The following is a 21670-nucleotide window of genomic DNA, read 5'->3' as shown; positions in this document are numbered from 1 at the left end:
ATGACTTTTCTTTCCCCCAATATGTGCAAAAAAAAAAAGTTTTTAACTCTTGTACAATTCTTTTTTTTTTTTTTTTTTTTACGTGAATTATGAGAATAATATAAAACATGGTATTTTTTGTTGCTTTTCGTGCGTGCCAATTTTTGATGCAATTTTTTTTTTTTTTTTTCTGCTTCCTTTTTTGAATTTACACATGTGTTGTATGCTTTTTTCTATAGGGACGCTTCTTAATTTGTGTGCATCGGCGCCTTGGCGCTTTTCCCCAACAACTCTCCAATGTTGATTATGTCCATTTTGAATAAATCCTTTTTTTTTTTCTCCTTACGACTCTACATTTTTTTCCTTTGCGGCAACGGCGACGATGAAAATGTTCTCTTCCGTTTGTGACAATAATTGTTCCTCTTCAAGGTGTTCCCCACGAAAGAAAAAATATCAACCTCTCTATCCCATGAAAGGTCTTTTTTTAAATTTTAAAAAAAGTGTGGAAAACGGCACATTAAGTGAAACACGCTGCTGAGGTGTACTTTGCGGGGCGACACAAAAAATGGACTAAGAATAACTCGATGGAGAACGGCATCAGATGGTACCGCAGTTGAAGGGCCCTCTGAATAATCACCCACTTGGATGCAGCTAAGCATACACACATTTTATATAACGATAGGGGAATGGGCAGTATATACCATACACATGGCTAAGCCCCTTCCTGAAAGACTAAAAAAACGAGTGAACAAAACAACGATGCAATTTTTTAATTGTTTAAAAAGCTGCCCCCTAGTAAATTCACATCCACTTAAACATGTGAACTTTAATTTATAAGAGAAAACCAAGTGAGAATGCCAAAAAATATATTTCCTTTTTTTTTTTTCTCTCTTTCTCGAAAGATACACAAATGCACGCATTTGGGTGTGTACCCGCACCGGCTCTTGTATGAACATGCGTTGGTTCAAAAGCAGGACACATGTGCGGTGAGTTATTTTGTGCCCACCCCCGGGGGGGAGGCATATGTGCAGCTGCGGCAGGCACTCGGCTTCACTTCATTTTGCATAATTGTTTAACCCTCCCACTTGTAAGCGGTTAGCCAATAAGCACGTTAACCGCTACCCAGCTGAGCCTGTTAAATCATCAATTTGGGGGCCCATTTTTTGTTTTTTTTTTTCCACTGCACGGCGCAGCTGCGTGACGGAGAACCCCCTCCAAGGTTAAGCGCCATTTTGAAACGTCATTCGGTTATTCAGCCACATGTGTTTGTTCGGCAGCCTGTTTGGCCATTTTATAACAACCAAGTTGTTAACTAACTCTTCAGCTTGTTGATTTCCCACGTTGGGTGGCTTCATTTCCCCCCTCCCGTCACACCTCTACCTTGGAAAATAGGACCCTCTAACCACAAACACGCAGGAAAAATCCCACGAACTGTTTATAACCCCCATTAGCTCAAATGCAATAATTGGAGATGCTCTCACACACGCGTCGCAAGCGTCCGATTGTGAGTAGCCCTGTCGAGCATACCACCCTCGCCCAAGTCAGGGCAAACACAACAAAATAAAGGAAAAAAAAAAAAAAGTTCACAAAATGGACGATGAGGACAGAATTAAGAGTATCTACCTCAGCTTGAAAAACAAAAACAAAAGGGAGTGGGCTGAGATGATGCAACACTTAACAAAAGACCAGAAGAGGAGATTAATCTTTTACATAAGGAAGAAAAATAAAAATTCCCGTAAGTTCATTAAAAGCAGTTATATTGACGTAAGCATGTCTGAGCGTGTGTACATTTGTGCTTCTCCATGTCACTCCCCCGTGGGAATACCCCCCCCCCCCCTTTTTTGCAGTCAACAAAATCAACAACATTAAAGTTGAAAAGAGGATTGAAAAGGATATCGAGAAGGTTAAGGCCAAAAGTAGCAGTCACCACCGACATCAGATTCTAATCGACTACACCAATGTAAGAAAAAATTAACTCCCGTATGAGTGAAGCAGCCATATGTGCAAATTAAAATAAATAAAAACCCATTGTACATGCCCCCCCCCACACACACACACATGCACACATACACATGCACATGAATTAACCCATTCAGGTCAAGTACGATCTAAATTTAAAAAATTACATTGCCAGAATATTACGCATTTACAAACTAAAAGACAATTTCGATTTCGTGAAAGGTCTCCACCTATATATGAATATACTCTGTCATGTCATTTTTAAAAAATTTTCATTCGAATATAGCAAAAGGGACTCAAAAAATAAGAACCTCCTCATATTCCTGAAGAAGCTCTTCCCCTTTGAGTTTCAAAATTTCCAAGACATATATAACATGAGATGGAACAAAGATTTCAGCGCCTCTGAAAATGTGCTCACTGTTGTCAACTCAGGAAATGCAATGAACGCTGGAAGTGGAAATACCACCATGAGTGACGCGGGGGCAACATATGGGAGACCAAGACAAGTGCACCACCCATGGGGTGATGAGAACAACGTGAATGCTCCCCAACTCGGAAGCCAAAAAATGGGCACACAATCAGATAAATCGGCTAACACCGATCCCTTCCGCACACACAGCTGTAGTTATGCAAGCCTGGATGGCGATGCGCAGAATAATGGCACGCCACCCAGTTCGTTCGAGTGCTCTCTCCCCAGTGCGAGTTGCGCACCTGCTGTGGAAAGTCCCCAAGGTGAAGTCACCGCCAATGGGCCTACACACAGTCAAACCGCGTCTAACCCAAGCGGCGCCAATTCAACCGCAACATACCCCAATGTGTTAATCAAAACGGAGCCAGAAGACCCCGATTATAACAAATGCCACGAGGATGAAGAGGAGGCAGACAAAACGACAGAGATGGAGGACTACCTAAATAAAAAGATAAAGAGAGAACACACAGTTTACCAATTCTGTAAACAAAAAGACATGAACCAAATTTTAAAAAACCTGTATGATGGAAGAAGGTTCGATTATAGAATTCGATTTAGGAGCCTCCTGTCGGGAAGCTTAAATCAGAAGGAATATGAAAAATATTGTGACATGAGGGAAAAATTATTTAAGTATAAAAAAAAAAACTTTATTAAATGGCTAGCTCAGTTTACTAATATTAACACACTAGACCTGTACATTGTAAACTTTTTCATTTTTCTCTTCCTCGATCGATTATACTTGATTCTAGAGACATACATCCGACTCAACTACAACTTCACAGTGGCATCTCCTTCATCATTGAGTGGGTATCTGTTCGAACGTGTTGATGATTTTGTAGACTTCACGCATTTGTTAGATAGCCTAACTGCTGTGACTCCTGCAGGGGAAGCAGTTCAGGGGAGCCTCTATCCTGGTCCAAACGAAGTAGCGGAAGGAAAAAACGAAGTAGAAATGCTCAGCGAGGAGTATGACAATATCGTGAAGGAGAACGCTCAAAATTTCTTCCTCTCCCTTGATTTGATATACGACCTAGATATACATAACTTTAAAATAAAAAATAAAATCTCTTTTGAAAGACTAATCAGGGTGGACATTTCCTCCTACATCAACGAGACGAATATTTATGGCCTCATCCAGTTCGATGAAAATAAAAGCGAAAGCGAAAACGAAAGAGAAAGCGCTTGGAAGGCCCTCACACGATTCACTCTCATGCAGAACAGGTAACGCCGGGGGAAAAAAAGAAGCCCTAGTGTCGTCTTCCCTTTTACACAACGGGGAGTGCACCAATAGAGCAAACCAGATCTCCCATGCGCGGTGTGCTTACCGTTTTGTTTCTTCCCACGGTGGAGAGCATTTACACATTTGTGTGCACCTGCTGTAGAGTCGCCCCCAAAAGAAACAGTCTGTTTAATAGCGCGCACCGCTTCTTACTCCCCCATCATCGCAGAAACCTAAAGCTGCCCAAGTTCAACTGCTTCTCCATTTTCCTAATCGTCCGCTTCAAGTACTACCTAGAAGAGTTTAAGCAGTACGCCAACATCGATTACATTTACAAAACAGTAGAGGAGGAGTATTACCAAGTGGAGAAATATTTGGCAGAAAAAAATAACAATGAGGAGGAAGGAGCCATCCACGTGACCCCCCAACATGGTGCACACGATGAAAACGGCGATCCGGTTGCTACTAATGGTGCTGCTGCTCATACTTCTGGTACGGACGACCCCCGCAGCGATAAAGAATTTGAATATAGCCATTTGATTCCCTTATACCTGGACCTCCACAAGGAGTTGAAAACGGTAGGAATTGTTTTTGCCGCACTCTGTAAAACGGAGAAGAGGTCTCACCGAGTTCGGGGTGTCTTCTCCGAGTTGTGGAAAGCATAATGAGTTTAAAGAACTTCATCGCGTGGGTATATATTTGAAATAATTTTCAGTTATACGTCCTTACACTGTCGAACTGCTAATTTTTTTTTCCCCTTAGGTGAATGAGTACATACGTTTTTATGGGAACCTCCTGTCGTTTGTAAACTTCATCGAGAAATATGCAAACTGCATCCCCTCCAGGAATATTATAAAGATAGAACAGGAGGAACAGGAGGAGAAGAAGGTGGACTACTTTGATTACTCTTTCTTCCTCACATCTAATTTTAAGGACAGGGTCAAGAAGGAGTAGTGCCTTCGGCTAACACAAACAACCTATGCGTAATTTCCCGCCTAACCACTTCCAACACAACAACGCACCTTTTCCCCTTTTTTAGTTCACACTGCATGTATTTTCTTATCCGATCATCCTCAAAGAAAAATCATTTACTTTAAATTCGTTTTGTTTATCTTTTGCATAACGGTGGCTTTCCAGCCACTTCTCCATTTTTTTTTTTTTTTTTTTTTTTTGTTTTCCAAATTCGTTCTACAATCTTATTTTTGGCCCATTTTGCCGACCACCACCCCCACTCATAGTATGTACTACCTCATCCCTACTTCTACCCCTTCTCTAATGTACAAAAAAGAAAAAGAAGGGAGCATGGGGTTGCTTAAGGAGCCTAGTATGACCAGCAGTTGTACTTTCTCCACAAAGACATAACCATTGATACCCACATAACGCATGCGCAAACGGTGCAGGCGCATTCAACCAGCTCAATTGAAAACGAATCATCAATAATGTGTTACAAAAGGGAGTTCAAAAAAAGAAAAAAAAAAAACACATATATACTAATATATACGTATGTACGGTGAAAATGTTTGCAACCCCTCCTCTGGAGGTGCAATTAAAAAAAAAAAACTGTCTATTATACGCGACGGCTGCACACAGAGACAGGCAAATGCAAATCCCTGCTAGCCGCTTCTACACAAATGGGTTGAAAAAAAAAAAAAAAAAAAAAAAGCGGAATGGAATGTATATCCTATTGTCAACACACTGGATGCCAGCACTAGCCAATCAACCAGAGCAGTTAGCACCTCTTCTCTTGGACAGCCGCATTTACTTTTCATTTAAAACGTGTTCTGAGGGGTGAGGATATGTATTATTAAAATGTGAACAGGTCCAGCGTGAAGTGAACCTGGTAGACCACTAACCAGGTGAAAACTCGCTTAACACCGCGATGCGGCAAACTCAATGCAAAACCCTACTTTGTCCTTTGAAGTACTTCTCCCGGTAGTAAAGAATTTTCCTTTTTTTAATTTTGGACTTCTTCAACAGAGACCAGAATTTGTCCTCCTGAGGGGGGGAGAAGTTGAGAAGTTGGTGACAAGTTGGTGAGGGCGATCGGTGTTTTCGATTTGGGTTAGCAATCAGAATGGTAACCCGCACCAACATGACAATGTCGTAGTGACTGTAGTGTTTGCTCTTTTTTTCTTTTCCCGATTGCGCCCGAGCTGGTTACCTGGATGTGGGTATTAAACGAAAAGGCGGACAAATTTTTCACGACGACGTCCACATTCTCCACGTGGTGAAATTTGTTGAAGTAGGTGAAGATACACAGGATGGTCTGCAGGGGGGGTATTAGGAAGCAGGAAAATGAGAACATGAATAATGACATTAAAAGGAGCAGCTAATCCGCTCATATGACATAATACATCAATAGAAAGGGTGTCGCCAAAGGTCATCTACATGGATAGGAGAAGCAGTGCCACTCTCGCCCCTCCAAAAAAAACAACAAAAAAAAAAAAAAAAAAATACACAAATTGGGACACATTTTTGCAATTACCTCGTAAATTATTTTTTCATTAAAAAGGTATATGTCGAATAGGCGAATGAAAATGTGAAAAGGAAGACACCTGCAAAAAAAAGGGGGGGAAAAATGTGCACATATATATATATCCGTTTCAACAAATGGACGCCTCTATCTAGATTGACTACTAAAATGGGTCAGTCCCCTTTGCGAAGACTCCCCCCCACAAGAATGGAAAAACGGGATGACAGCAAAAAATGAAGCACACACTCCACACTGAACATGCAAAAAAATGTTTTCATATTACGTCAAAAAGATGGTGTAGATCCACTGAATGAAAATATTATCAATATTATACTGCTTGGCGATCTCCTTGTATATTTCCACATTTTGCTTGGTTAATATTTCCTTGATGATGTAGGTGTAGACTTTTATTTCGTTGTTGTTGAAGGTGTACAGGTTGTAAATGTCCTTTCGCTCCTGATAGGGGGGAAGGGGAATTTTGTTAGGCTATTTCATTAAGGGCATTTTGCGAGGGTATTTTGTTAGGGGCATTTTGTCCGGGCATACTGCGCGGGCATACTTCGCCATGGCTGCATCAGCGATATACCCTAATCCCGTCTAACCCTCATTGCGCGGAAAACACGGTAAAGCGCGCTACCGCGCCTGACGAAGCTCCGCCCCTCTTACCATAAAGTTAGCAAAGTGCACGAAGGCCTTCTCCAAGTTACAATACAGGAGAAACACCAGAGCGATGTAGGACATCCCCTGCACGTACCTACGGGAAAGAAGGTGATGGTGTGTGTATCTCAGCAAATTTGCAGCTTGAAGATGCCGCTTCCTCAACAATGATGCGCATATGCAAAGGTAGTAATCCCCTACGTCGCCACTGTCTTACCCCAACTCCGGCTTAAACACAACGTACATCTGCAGCAGTGTGTTCAGCTTCGCCTTGGTCTCCGCCAAATCCAGTGTCAACAGAAACGTCTCCGTACTTACGCCGTGCTTTCTGAAGTACTCCTGATTTTTTTTTATTATGTATAATGTTCTATCCAGGTCAATCAAAATTTGGTAGAAGAACTTCTGAAATGAGAAGCGCTGGAAGAGGTTCAGCCCGGCAGTGCAGTTATCCTCCTCCGTGCGTTTCGCCGTGTCTTCGGTCGATTTCTCTGCCGCGTTCTCCTTCGACTTCTCCTGCGCCGCGTCCCCCTCCGTTGGCTTCTCGCCCAGCTTCTCCCCCACCGCATCTTCACCCATAGGAGGTCCATCCGCCTGCACCCCGCCAAGGTTGCTATTACGAAACGTCATTAACGACTTGAAGTACCTAGTGACATGGTTATGGTACTGCTTGTTATTCGTGTACACATAGGACTGGATAAAGTTGGTGTTCTTAATTAAAATTTGCACAAAGTAGTCTGTTATATTTAGCTTGTTGATGATATTGACTTCCCAAAAATAGGTTTTAATAACAGTGGGCATGTAATTGCTAATCATAAGATCGATGAGAGTTTTTTTTTTTTTTTCATTGTTCACCAGAGGTAGAATTTCTTCGTACCATAATGTCACTGCTGTTATTTCTTCTACATTGACGGGCATTTCATTGGACTCTGTTTCTGTGTCCGCTTTCTTTCCCCCTTGGTAGCCGTGCTCGTAGCTCTTTTGCCCTCCGCCTTGGCTTCGCCCACGCAACGACCCGTAGCTTCCCTGCTTGAAGAAGTAGCTCCCCTGGTTGCTAGCGGACACGGAGGTACGGCTGTTATTGTCTCGCAGGCTGTCTCGCAGGCTGTCTCGCAGGCTGTCTCGATGACTGTCACTGTGGTTGTCGTCGCAACCGGCGCCGCCGCTGGCGTTGTCCGACGGGATCGAGCCCTCGTTCTCACTCAGCGGAAGCTGCACGTACTCGTTTTTATGATCCTTCATGTCCTCCTTATTATCCATCGTGTTCATATCCCCCTCTGAGTAGCCAACGCCGTCACTGTTGTTGTCCATGCCTTCCCATTTGGGGTGTCCATTTTTATCCCCATTCTTATGTGCCTCATGAGAACTCTTCCTATGACTGGGTCCTTTCCACCCTTCATCCCAGAACACACCATCCTTTTCATTCTCCTCCATCTCTTCATTGTTTGTGACACTCGCATAGGAGGAGGTGGCCACGGACGCTCTCTCTACCCTTGACCCAGTTGGCACATGGACAAAATTCTCTTTAATTTTTTTTTTTTTTTTATTAAAAAAATTTAAAAAATAATTATTGTGTACAAATTTTTTGCTACTAAATTTGTTTTTCTCATTCATATGACAACTACTACCAAATAAGTCTTGCCTACTCTTAATCAAATGTTTCTGCATCTCGATTATCTTCTTCAGGTTTTTAATTTCATTTTGCAGACCTTTATTTACCTGTAACAGCTCCACGTACAATTCGTGATATATTACGTTATGGTTGTATTCATCATGTGCATTTGCTGATACCTTTTCTTTGCCCCAACTTGTTCTGCTCATCCTAATTGGCAAGACAAACTTTTCCTTCTCGCTTCCCTCCGCTGTGTTGTTTTTCCTTGGCTGTTCCATATGGGAAGTCATTACTCCTTCTTCCTCTCCGACCTCGTGCTTGGTTAACGCTCCCCAGTTTGTAGATTCGGAATGCCCTTTGTACGGGATCTTCCATCCAGCGCGTGACATTGCTTCTGTCCTTTGTCCTACAGGCTCCCCTCCCCCAGCGGACTCATCCTTGGACAACACGGACACTCTTCCATCATGCACATGAATAGAAGAGGAAGAAGAAGCACTACTAGTTCTCTCCCCCATGGGGTGAACATCTAACTTCTTTCCATTCGCCATTTCTTCATGCAGCATGAACAGGTTTCCTTCTAGCTTCTCATTCTTAAAGGCATCGTTTTGCTCGAAAATGTTGTCATTCAGATTAGCAAGTATGCTCTCCGAAAAATTTATATTTTTTTCAACCGTGTCGTCATATACACTGGAACTATCTGGGTCATCATTGCTCTCCATCATTTCTTCATTTTGGCTCGTGAGGGGTGGTTCCCGTTTTGACTTGGCGGCTCCTGCCTCTGCGACAGTGTCATCCTTTTTTCTCCCGTCGTCCTCCTTCAAATGCATGGTTTTTTTTGCAGCGGGTAACTTTTGTGGTTCTCTGCCACTTCGCTGAGCGCTACTATACCGATCTTTCATTCTTGCTCGCTTCTCATGCGGTTCCTATTCACTTCCCATTCATGTCGCACCAGTCCTCGTTTTCTTTTTTCTTTTTTCTTTTCTTCTCCGCGTGCGTCAATTGTGACCTTGCGCTTGGCGTACTTTCCAAAATAAGTGCACCAAAAAAAAAAAAAAAAAAAAAAAAAAAGATATTCAACCTGACCGAGAATATAACTGTGACCACATTTTTAAATCTTCCTGGAGGCCCCGGCTTCGGTATGGAGGTAAAACAGGAACAAGTGCGGTGTCCTGTGTTGTACGTCACCCACGCGCTTGGTCGATCAGACGTCTTTTTATTGGCTAACTATAGTTCACCCGCTCACCCCTGTGTGCTGTGTCGCAATTGTCCCCCCCCCTTAGTCTGTACACCCAGGCGATCTTCTTTACATGTAACTGACCAGTTCACACCTACCTCTCTCTACTTGGCCAGTAGCCACCCCTTCACATCATTTTCCTCCTAACGTGGCATGGTCCTCACCCCCGCACCTTACGCACATGCAACCCCCATGCCCAGAATTATTTGTTACTCATCCCCTTTTGTTTCTTTTACGTAGGAACTTGTGTACTACCCATTCTGCAATCTGTGCTCATTTTCTCTCCTCGAATGTCACTTACCTATGTGGATTGCCTCGCCAAGCTAAATTTCTTCCACATAATATTATTTTTTTTAAAAAAAATCGTGACAGTAAAAAAAAAAAAAAATAGGTAATTTTCCCCAACGACGGGAATGGGACCAATTGCTAAACTTGTCCCCCGCGTTGGACTGAAACTAACCACACATATTTACATTTTTATGTGCCCGTCCTGTGGGATCAACTAGAGAGGTGCGCAAATATACCAGAACAGTTATCCTGGTTTGAAGCTCCCCACAAGTATTGTCGCAGGGGACGGGGAAATCAGACCATCGTAGCGGCACAGACCAGCGTGCCACTATAAACCATGTCGCACGAGAAGGGCGCTGACCCCCAGGACGCCGCGCGCGAGTACTACTACCTCTACATATTCTTCAAAAATCAGTGCATCTATAGCATTGATTTAAAAAATGAGGAAAGAGAAAAAACGAGTTCTCCAAACAAAGTCGAAAAGGAGAAACTCCTCTTAGGATCGATCTATGCTCTGAACTACCTCTGCTTCAACATACAACCAAACAAGAAATTAAAAAATCTTTACAAGTCCATGCAGAATGTTAATAAAAATATGAACCACAGTTTAAAAACCCATAACCAAAATATTACAAACACGCAGGACAACCTACACGTCGGCAATTTTAATTGTTTCAACACCCCCTTTTACAAGCTGCACTACTTCGAAACGCTAACAGGTTAGTTGGGGCGCACACCCATCTCGGTTATTAGTTGGGTCATGCATCTGAGCACCACACGTGTGTGTAGCACACATCATTGGGAATGCCCTCCACCGTCATATTATCCTGTCTCATCGCATCGCACAAAACCCTGCATTTTCTGCCTTCCCCACAAAATTGCAGCCTACAAGTTTGTTATAATCACTCACAAGAGCACCCCGAATTTGTCTCACTTTTTAAGAGACATATACAAAACCATATTCCTCGAGTTCATCATCCTGAATCCACTTTACAATGTAAGAAGGATGAACTCGTTTATATTCGCGTGGGTAGAACAATTCCCTTCTCGACTTGAGAACAGACTTCTCCCCACTACGGAGCAACCCTTTTTTGTGTTCATATATATATGTTTCTTTTCCCTACCCAGACAGGAGACGAAATACGGGACAAATCATTCGACGAGAAGATAATTGAACGCATTAGGGGACTCACTCCAGCGTAGCCTTGACTCACCAGTGTGTGGCATCACCTTTGCAGTGCGCTCAGATTAGGGATGGACATCCATCCATGTGTACACGTATATATGTGTTGCGCAGGTGTACATTACTACGCAACCATATACGCCTAACAAAGCAAGCTCAGGATGACAGCTTGGGGAAAAATTCCATGTACTACATAAAGCTGGCCAACACCTACTAACAAAATAAATAACATGGTGTGTCTGGTTCGAAGTGGAAACTGCCGATTGACCCTTCGCACAACTCATGACCCACACGCACCCACTGCTGTTCACGTCTGATACAAATCAACTACGCACATATGAACCATGGCGGTGGATGCGGAGACATTTTACGGGAAGAGGAAAAGCGAGAAACCGATCTTCGAAGTGAACATAGAAAAATACGGCATCCTGAAAAGGCTAAAACGGTTCGATCAGTCTGTTTCGCAGGGTGTAAGAAAAAGGTGGTTCTACAAACAGCACGAGGCCCTTTCACATTACGCCCAACTGATCGAGGTACATTCAAACGCCGAGGCAGATACTGATGTGGAGGCGGAGGAAGGGGCACCCCCAAGTCGGGCCACCTCCTCCCGCAATGGACAAGGAATAATTATATACACGGAGGAGATAGAAAATGCCAAGAGATGCTTCGTATTGGACAGTCTGTACCGCTTCCTGAAATTCTACTGCTTCTACGCCTTGTCGTTGGAAGACATATACTTCGATGAGAAAGGGCCCAGCGCCGGGAAACCACACAATTTGCCCTTATGCAAATCATCGCCATGCAAATCGACGCCAAACGAAGCGCCACCAAACGAAGCGCTCACAGGGGGTGGACGCCCACCACATGACCAACCAATGCATCTCTACGAACTCATCTTGGCAAACGAAAAACGGTGGCTCTTCTTCGACCTGGAGTACGACGTGCTAAACGGGCACCAAAATAAGGACTCCATCCTCTTCATATTCCTCATCGAGCTGTGCTTATTCGTGTACACCAATTTCGATGTAAAAATTTGCTTAAATGATGTTATAATTTTAGATAGCTCTACAAGCGAAAAAATATCCTTCCACGTAATTATAAAAAATATTCATTGCCTACACCATGATGATGATTATTACGAATATTTAAAAGATTATTGTTACTTTTTTCAAAATCGCCTGAACAAGTCAGATGATTTTTTTTACGAAAAGTACAAAAAAAGGCAAACTAAGTTCAGTCCACAAATGAGCCAGAAAAAGCTTCTCCTTTTTAACAACGAAAATTGCATAAAATATTTTGTCGACCTGTTTATAAATCATATTTCGCGAGCAATACAGGAAAATGAAAACGCTTATGTCATTAATTTATCTACTGTTTATATAAAGGGTGAAAAGGCATCTCCTCTTCCCACTGAAGACAACGCCAATTTGTGTTCCCGTGGCTCTACTAATGTGCAAGACCGGACAAGTGATACCCACCAGGGAAGCATCACTGGAGAAAATGACACCACCCGTTGTAAGTTCAATGGGAGTTGTCCAAATTTGTCTGAGCCATGCGGGGATAACCATAGGGGCGCTTTTGCCAACCCTAACTTGCAGAACGAATCGAGAGAACACCCCGTTGAGGAAAAAACAGCGCTCGACCTCATAAACGACTTCAGCGAGATACACGATGTTGTGATGGCCATCAGTGGTGGGGAGATTCCTAGAGATGATAGCACGTCCGTCAGTGGAAGGATAATTTTGAACGATCAGAGTAGTTCGCTCTGTGGAGGGGCACCCAACGGGGACGGAAACAAACCTAGGGATGCAAAAGAAAGAATAAAAAACAGTTCGTACTTTTCCATGTACACTAAATCACTAAACGATATAGTGCAAATTTATGTTCATAAATTAGAAAATGCAAAAGGAAATAATTGTTTTGACAGAGCAGATGATAATTTTCTCATTCTTCTATTTGCAATGAAGAGGGACGAAGTTGTGGACAACAAAAACGGGGAGACAAATACGCAGAAGAACATTCCATCCGTAGAGGACACTGACTCCACGCCCTCACGTGAAGAGAAGAACCTTCAGGGAGATGTCCACAATAAAGAGGAACTTTTTCAAATGCACGGAAACGAAAATGGTGACCAAGAAATGGTACTGCTCAAATGCATTGTGGATAATTCTGTGTATAGCAGGAACAGAAATTTCCGCATGATATTTTCGAGCAAAAAGAAAAAAAAAAATAATAGCAAATTAATGCTTAGCAGGTATAATGTGAAGAGATATAATAAAGCGAACGTAGACAGCTTGATATTAAAAAGTTTGGTCACTTTTTATCAGGACGATGATGTGAGTTGTCAAATAGGGGAGGACGTAATTTTTAAGAGGGACCAGATGGACACGTTTGGACAGTCGAATGGGCTTCCCTATGAACACCTGCACAGACCGACGTGCGCCTCTTCCCATATCGCTTTTTCCCGCTGCGGCACTGGAAACGCGAAAAAGGCACGCATTTGGGCAACGCCCGTCACCAAAGAGCTGTACGTACACAAAGGCATTCAATTAGAAGACATTAATGATGCCCACGTGCACACCATTTTAAAAATTATTTTCTTCTGGAATTTTGAATTATATAAAAATTTTAAAAAAAACAAAATATATGTAAATAAATTTCAAGGAGAAATTAGCAAGGAATATTTTTACAGAATTGTTTCCATCCATAATAGGCTACAGTATGACCTCTACAGGCAGGGCGCGAGCGAGGGGGAAGTCGCCTCATCGGAGGAGTATTCATCTGTGGACAAATCATCAACACAGGAAATACACACACAAAATAGCAGCACATCAGAGGAGATACAACAGCATGATCATGTGTCCCCCGTGCGAAAAGGCATAATCACGCCGCAATTTTGCAATAACCTAGACACATATGATGATTTATTTTTAAAAAATGAGAAATTTTATTCATACGTCTTGGATGAGTATACAAAATGCACACAGATCAAAAAAGAAAAAAATTATGCCCTTCTCTTCCTCATAAAATATTTTATATATTCCATCACATGTAACGCGGAGGAGTACATTCTCCATTTCAGGGAAAACAAATTTTGTAAAAATAAAAACCGTGCACACAAATCAAATCACATATATGTTGTTTTTAACCATCTCAAAAATTTATTTGTGCAAAAATGCCATGACAGTGAGTGCTCCCACTTTGTGTCAGAGATTTATTATCTGTAAAGTGCGGAGCAGACACGCAAGCCCATCCCTCCAAATGGGTAAACGCAGGGAACTTGTTGTATCCAATTTTGATTTCCACTGTGCTGAAAAAAAAAAAAAAAAAAAAAAAAAAGTCTTCCTCACAGCAAAAGGCGCCAGTAATCCACGCCTACACAACTGTAACCGTCTACTTGGACAAAATGTCATATCCATCTTTCAGCAAGTCCGATAACTCCCTCTCATATTTCGAAGCGAACATTTTATTTTCCACGTGAAACAAAAGTGTGTAAAAGGAGTCCATGTCAAATTTATAATTTAGTATGTTATTTTTTTTTTCATTTTTTAAAAGATTTTTATTGTTTAATAAATTCCTCGTGTGGCATTTTAACCTCTCGGAAATGTTATCACTTATTCCTATGTAAAAATATGGTTTTTTTTTTTTCTGAGCAAATATGCACAAAATGTAAACTACACTCTTGTTTTTAAAAAAAATGGGGACATCCTCATTCATTGCAATTTTAAAAACTTTTCTTTTCACTGCATCCTCAATTTGCTCCATTGCTACGGTAAGTTCCTTCTCCTGCATTTTGCGGACCATTTTACGAACCATGTCCGCGTCCAGAGTGGCACTCCCCAAGTTTTTATCCTCACTACAGTTGAGCAACCTTCCAGCATATGGCTCTTCCTCGTTCACATTCGAATTGTCAACCCTAATCCTGTTGTCAACTGCCTCATCGGTCTGTCCTCTCTGCATAAATTCCAAACAGTGTCTCATATCTTTCCAGCTGTCTCCTTCCACTGTACCCATCATTTTCTGTCCCTCGGCAAAATAACCTTGGTGTGTTCCCCCTTCCTCCAAAGGGCCATTCAAACAATATGCAAAAAAATCGTTCACACTTTTTTTCCCACCCTGTCCGTCCTCACATTTTACGTACTCTAAAAATTTGTAATACAGACTGTCACTTAAATTATGTATCAACTTGTATTTCTTTTGGTACAAGGTTAAGAGGTCCAATAGTTTACCATCAACCTTTGTGTGCCTACACGTTTCCAACGCTTCGCTGTTTTTGCAAACTCCATTTTCCAGCGTGGCTCTTTGCTCATATGTTTGGGTCGTCAAATAGTTTATGCTTTCATTTATTTTTTTAAAAACGATATTGTTGTTCAGGCAAATTTTCCTCAACAAGTCGTAGTTGTGTGTGATTATTATTCCGCAGTAGTTTTGGAGGTACTCCGACAGGGCGCTGATGATCACTGCATAGGGGGGGGGATGGGGAAAAGTGGAAACCATTTTTTTCGTTAACCGTTTGTGCATTCGCATTTGCGCGTTAGCGATTGTTTATATGCCCTGCTTGGCGAATGCCCCTCCTGGGAAAAGGCCGCGGGGGGCACACCTCCAACTTTACCCGCATTGTCCACTGGCGTCGTCGCTATGCAAGGTTCATCAAACAGAATGAAAATCTCCCCATCCCGAGTAGACTGTCCGGAGAAGGGGCTGTTTTCCTTGATCTCCTCAATTATTGAATTTATGTAGTAGGTCTGTTCCCTGAATAGGGACATATTCTCAATCTGCTCCTGATAGTTCACATTCTTTAAGCTGTAGAATTCGCGGAATTTCGAGACAATGCTTTTCTCCTCGCAGGGGGCGTACATGCCTGAGCGGGGGGGTTAGCAATGGTGATAGCAGTGGTGATAGCAGTGGAGAAGCGGTTGAGACGCCATGGGAACTGCCCCCACAATAACCACTTCGCGCATGGGTTAAAACGGATGCACCACAAAGACCTTACCCAGGTTGGCCAGAAAAAGGATACACAGCAACGTAAAGGACAGCGTCGTCTTCCCACTCATATTTTTGCCAGTCAGCAAAATGAATTTTTTTTTTTTTAAAAAAATATCGTACTTGACTAAGTTGTCTTTACTCATATTGTACGGCTTGGCTCCTAAAATATACGCCACAGAGTCATTCATGTAATTTTTTTTTTTGTAAATTTTTTTTATCTCCCCGATTGAATCGGGATCCACATTTCGTTTTATTTGTTTCTCTTCTTCTTCACTCAGTTGGATAAAAGGTTGCCCATCTGAATGGTCCAATGGATCGTTCGTTCCATCCTGGTTGTCCTTCCCAGCTGTGTTTTCTTCCTCGTCGTACAGGCACCTCTGCATGTAACTCAGCTTCTCTTCGATGGTGTCAAAGGTCTTCTTTGCGTACGTCACAGTTAGGTGCTTGCAGATGGGCAGGCTCCACTTGCGCTTGATGCTGTTTATGGTGTGGTTGTACAGGGCCTGCGGGGAGGACAAGGCAAAGTGTGCACGTATACATTATAATATAAATACGGAGAGGAGGAAAAGCACAAAAAACTACGCCAACTCTCGTTCCATCATCTCCTAGCGCAACCGACCTGCACGATCTGCAAAAAGTTAGACACAAAGGAAAGAATATGTACAGAAGAGGACAGCTGAACATTTACGCCGCGAATAATGTCGTTGATTCGGCGTCTCTTCCTATCAATGGCAGACAAGTAGCTCTTCACTCTCTTTTGCACGTGTTCAGTCACATAAACATTTTTCATCACATCCGATTTTTTATTCAATGGATGAAAGAAATGACCAGATTGAAAATTCTTCTTTCTCTTTTTTATCCCAATAATGTCATTCGTGTTATCCACTTTCAACATTTTGTTGAGGCCATCTAAATCGTATTTGTTCCTCCCCCCCCCATTATTTTCAAAATCAGCATAATCACGAAGGACACTTTCAAATAAATCTTTCCTGGCCTCCACAATCGCTTCATTCTCCTCCTTCAGCAAATTCTCATTAACTAAATTATGCACCTCATTTTCGTGATAAAAAACGAATTCATTAAAGGCAGGAATGTCAGACCGGTAACAAAAAGTGGAGGGATGCAATTCCAAGTTGGCCACCAAAATGCTTTCAATATTTTTTAGCAAATGATAAAATTTAACAACATTTAAATCAAAGCTGTTCTGGTGATTCATCACTCGAAAAATGGATGTCAATAGGGAGTACTCAAATCGGTGCATGCACTTGTGTACTGCCTGCACATTGGTAAATATTTTCTTTAACGTTGTATGATCAGCCTTCAAGTTAGACAAAAGAGTAACAATGACGTTGTTGCGAAAAGGTCTCACGTTTGGAATGATTAAGTTTTGTTGGTTCCTCTGAATGTACTCATTTATGTATCTTATATGTTTTGTAACGTTGAAGGGAGGATAAAAAAGAAAAATATTTTTAAAAAACTCCATCGACTCGTTAATGTTGATACTGTTTGAGTCACTGTTGTCCACATCCACTATGTTATAAAAGAGGTAGCTACTTCTGTTATCGTAGCAATTATTCTGCCTGTACACTCCCATGTTATAACTCGTAAATATGTTAAGAGGGGTGCAATAGGAGTAGTATGTGTGTGCATCCTTGGCTGGCTTCTCCGACACAGCACGGTTGTTATCCGTGCCAACACGAAACACACTCTTGTTCCTTATAAGCCTGAACAAGCCTCCCACATTTATCTGGCGCTTCAGCTTATCCAGTATAAACAAATGAAAACGCAGACTGCTGCTAAAGTTACTAAAGAGGTAATAATTTTCGACCCGAAATAGCTGCGTAATTTTTTTCGTGAAGCTCGAGTTGTGATGTTGGTGAATGTAAGCCTTCAGAAAGTTTGTATTCTTCAAATAAACATTTAGCACATCAAATGTTATATTATCGAATATAGAAATGGTCTTCAAACTTAAGTTAATTTTACACAGAGAAAAAATATTCTTACTTTCAATGTAAATGCACACGATTTCCTTCACCACAAAGTGGTCTTCCAAATCGTATGACTGAAAAAAGAGATTGTTCCCTTTGTCAGAGGACTCATCCTCCACATTGTTTCTATCCCCCTGGCAATATTGTATGTTGTTCAGATAAATGGGAAATTCAGGAGTAACAATCTGTGAAAGGTACCTCTTTTTCATCTTCAAGGATATCTCATTCATCTCCTCATACACACAAACATTTAAATTGTTACTCGTTAAAATGTGTAGAGCCTTGTTGATACTCGTCTTTATAAAACCACATGATAATTTATTGTTCATTTTTTTTATGTTTAAAAATTCAATTAGGAAAATGCAGTCCAGTCCATAGGTTTCATAAAAATCTCCAACACGCACCAAAATAATGCAGTTGCTATATTTTTTTTTTTCTTCATTTAAAAATTTTAACAAACCTTTATTTTTATAATTGTCAAAGTACAGCAAATTATCGTCCTTCAAAAGTTGTAAACAATTAATGGCGTTAATATTTTTTAACCTGTCCAATTTTTTTATCCAGTAAATTGGAATCTTCCATTTGTTCTTGTACATTTGTAGTTCGTAATCTGATGGCTCGAACTGGTTGGGGAGGAGAGACTCTACGGTGCTGCTCCCTTCAGGGGCGCCACCCACGCTGTCCTCTCTTCGCTCGTCCTCCACATCATGCACATCGTGCAAAGTGTCCAAGTTGCTGTTCGAGATGATGCTTGCGTCATCGCTCTGCGCAGCGGCCGGCACGTCGCTCGAACTACCGACCAATTGCGCTACGCTCAACTTGTCCGCTAACTTGCCACCGACTCGGGGCGTGCAGCCCTCCAGCTGGTTTATCTTATATATGTCATCCTCCCTCGTGTATATCAAGCTGTTCACGTAGCTGTTACTCACGCGCATCACATTTTTTCTCTTCACACATACCAACAGGACCACTTTACCCTTATCCAAGAAGTTAAAGAAAAACCTTTTTCGTAGGCACATGATATGTTTGGAACAAATTACATAAACGGCGATCAACAGCTTAAGGCACCTCCTGGTACTGCTTCTCATTTATGCGCCCTTTTCTTTCACCTTGGCATGTTGCGCCTCGACTTTTTTTTTCTGCATTCTTGCGCAGTGAGAGAGTTGTGTGTGGTTAGGGGTAGCTTCAACGGACAGCCACAACACTCCCTCCTCAGTGTCTCGGATGTGCAAGCGTGCTCTACACAAGTAGGTCAATCGCTTTACATACATACCACACACTCTCCCTCATCACGTACTCTTAAAAAGAATACAGCATTGTACTTTGTCCCCCCTACCCAACAGGGAATCACTTATAAGAGGTGGGAAAAAAAAAAAAAAAAATCCCCCTTTCCATATTTTGATCTACCAAAGAATGATTCCACTGGCTACTTCCTTTAGCTTTGCAAAAGTGCTCTTTTAAAATGGCACCACAAAAAGGAGTCGCCACATCACGCTGCCGCTTTCTTCTCAAAAAAAAAAAAAAAAAAAAAATTGCCGTGTGAGAATAACAAAATGTATGGCCAACAAAAGTGGGTGATCATCATGACAAGGTGCACCCCATTCTCACGTGTGGTGAAATTGCTCAGCGGGGAAATCCAACTGGACAAAAACGTCGCAAACAGAAAAACACACCACGCTGCGGGCGCGCTCAGAAGTATTCCACAGAACGGGTAACCGTGTCAAGTGAACAAATACACAAAAGCGATCAAACGGAAGAAGCGAACTCGTAGAAGCGCAATCTCATCGCTTGATCGGAAGAACCCCTGCCTCTCGCCTGCTCCCTTCCACGTCCTCCCCCCAAGCAATGATCGGGATCACCATCATCACTGGGTTCCTGGGGGCAGGAAAAACCACCCTGCTCAAGAACCTCCTCAAGGAGAGCATCCGAAATGGAAAAAAAATCGCCATCATCCACAACGAGTTCACAGAAAATAATAACAACATTGACAAAATTGTGTTCAAGGATATAAACGACATTTATAATTTCCCCAAGGAGGGGAATGGGAGGAGCACGGGCGGGAAGGATGCTCACGACGCTGCTAATGACAGTGCGCAGGATGGTCACGACGACATAACCATTGTCAATCGGATCGAAAAAGAAGAGGGCTACATATACGAACTCAACAACGGCTGCCTCTGCTGCTCCAACAAAAGCAACTTTGTTAAGTTAATTGAAAATATACTCTCCATGAAAAGTTCTTACGATTATATCTTTGTCGAGGTGGCGGGGGTGTACGACAACATACAGCTCAACAATCTCTTATGGTTAGATGATCTGAACAAAACCCAAATTTACCTCGACAGCATTGTCTACCTATTGGACGCATATAATTTTTTGAATTACTTCCAAGGGGATGACTCACTCCATTCTCATGGCGCCCTCGCAGCAGCTGCTTCTCAATTCGCTTCCACTAAGACAGAAAAGGAAGAGAAGAGCCTCCCTTCCGAGGAAGCAGAAGAGGGGAAGAAAGAGGAACATGTGAACGTACCCACCAACGACACCACCTCCGCGAACGAACAACTAATCGTGTGCGACGTTGTTATTATAAATAAGATAGACAAAATTAGTGAAGAGCAAAAGGAAAAAATAAAAGACTTCGTTAGTAACATGAACCCATTAAGTTACATCTACCTCACCAGTTATGCAACCATCCCGATGGAAAGGATAACAGAACTCAAGTGTTATGAAAAAAAAAATATAAAAGAGATATTGGCTAATTCCATGACCACTCACAATACAGATCGCAAGGACGTATTCCATTATAACGATTTTGTTAATTGTTCACTGCAGTATGAACACAGCATTCCATACCTAGTTCATTTAAGTGAAAAACTAAATAAAATGAAAAATGAATTTGTCAAGGAAAAAAGTAAAAACACACTGAGACAGATCCTTTCTGCAAAAAAAAAAAATATTTTTTCTTTTAAAAAAATTAATGAAGCTTTAGTCTCCCTTCTATGGAAGAAAAATTTGCAAATATATAGAGGGAAAGGCATGTTTGTCGCCTTCAATGATGATATTTATAACAACAAAAGTAAGCTAAAGCTAAACATGTATTATTACCAAAGTGTTGGCGACCTGTACGAAATCGATTTGGTCATGAGCGACCTTCACACCTTCTTTCCATCTGCCCTGGATGGGGTGCAAACGGAAATGGGCAGTGTGCCACTATCAACAGATAATGAGGAAGACTCTCCCATGGAACATTTCAACCATGCGGACGACGTGTCCGATATTGACGCCTACCTTTCGGACTCCTCCTCGGGAAGTGACGAAACGGGTGGGGGCGACAATGGTGGTAGCAGCGGTGGGGGTGAGTACAACGTAAAGAACATTTTAACTGGCGGCGACGTCTTCGCATCCTCCTTCCTCTTCATAGGGAAACATATCGACGTGGAGGAGGTCAAGCGAAAATTAAATGACTGCATGTGTGACTAATTAGGACCAGTCGCCTCCTACACGAATGCGCTTTCTTAATTGGGCAAGGAGGGGGACATGCCCACGAGAGGGGCAAAGCAAATTTATCATTTGTTTGTCACGTCTTGTTGTATCCTTTACATCCATACACACAAACACACATGTGT

General features: G+C 42.0%; 6 protein-coding genes across 6 annotated transcripts; 4 read left to right on the top strand and 2 right to left on the bottom strand.

Annotated features, from left to right (window-relative positions):
- Nucleotides 1–1569: 1569 nt before the first annotated feature.
- On the top strand, nt 1570–4580 carry AK88_01816 (uncharacterized protein; the record flags this gene model as incomplete). Its single annotated transcript, XM_012479451.1, has 5 exons — nt 1570–1714; nt 1827–1939; nt 2076–3628; nt 3856–4204; nt 4389–4580. The coding sequence occupies 5 exons, from the start codon at nt 1570–1572 to the stop codon at nt 4578–4580; spliced, it is 2352 nt and encodes a 783-aa protein (XP_012334874.1).
- Nucleotides 4581–5384: 804 nt separating this feature from the next.
- Nucleotides 5385–9264, bottom strand: AK88_01815 (uncharacterized protein; the record flags this gene model as incomplete). The annotated part of the gene is made up of 7 exons (XM_012479450.1): nt 5385–5407; nt 5534–5621; nt 5788–5892; nt 6112–6181; nt 6383–6555; nt 6766–6853; nt 6974–9264. The coding sequence occupies 7 exons, from the start codon at nt 9262–9264 to the stop codon at nt 5385–5387; spliced, it is 2838 nt and encodes a 945-aa protein (XP_012334873.1).
- Nucleotides 9265–10224: 960 nt separating this feature from the next.
- AK88_01814 (uncharacterized protein) lies at nt 10225–11090 on the top strand (the record flags this gene model as incomplete). Its single annotated transcript, XM_012479449.1, has 3 exons — nt 10225–10606; nt 10772–10884; nt 11016–11090. 3 exons carry the CDS (start codon nt 10225–10227, stop codon nt 11088–11090), a joined length of 570 nt encoding a protein of 189 aa, XP_012334872.1.
- A 324-nt stretch (nt 11091–11414) lies between these two features.
- AK88_01813 (uncharacterized protein) lies at nt 11415–14297 on the top strand (the record flags this gene model as incomplete). The annotated part of the gene is made up of 1 exon (XM_012479448.1): nt 11415–14297. The coding sequence occupies one exon, from the start codon at nt 11415–11417 to the stop codon at nt 14295–14297; it is 2883 nt and encodes a 960-aa protein (XP_012334871.1).
- A 166-nt stretch (nt 14298–14463) lies between these two features.
- On the bottom strand, nt 14464–19132 carry AK88_01812 (uncharacterized protein; the record flags this gene model as incomplete). Its single annotated transcript, XM_012479447.1, has 4 exons — nt 14464–15530; nt 15683–15931; nt 16064–16559; nt 16676–19132. 4 exons carry the CDS (start codon nt 19130–19132, stop codon nt 14464–14466), a joined length of 4269 nt encoding a protein of 1422 aa, XP_012334870.1.
- A 757-nt stretch (nt 19133–19889) lies between these two features.
- On the top strand, nt 19890–21524 carry AK88_01811 (uncharacterized protein; the record flags this gene model as incomplete). The annotated part of the gene is made up of 1 exon (XM_012479446.1): nt 19890–21524. One exon carries the CDS (start codon nt 19890–19892, stop codon nt 21522–21524), a length of 1635 nt encoding a protein of 544 aa, XP_012334869.1.
- Between the last annotated feature and the right edge of the window lie 146 nt (nt 21525–21670).

The sequence above is a fragment of the Plasmodium fragile genome, assembly GCF_000956335.1.
Source record: "Plasmodium fragile strain nilgiri unplaced genomic scaffold supercont1.16, whole genome shotgun sequence".
NCBI classification, from domain to species: Eukaryota; Apicomplexa; class Aconoidasida; order Haemosporida; family Plasmodiidae; genus Plasmodium; species Plasmodium fragile.
The sequence above is the reverse complement of the archived record's forward strand: the minus strand, read 5'-3'. Positions and strand labels throughout refer to the sequence as shown.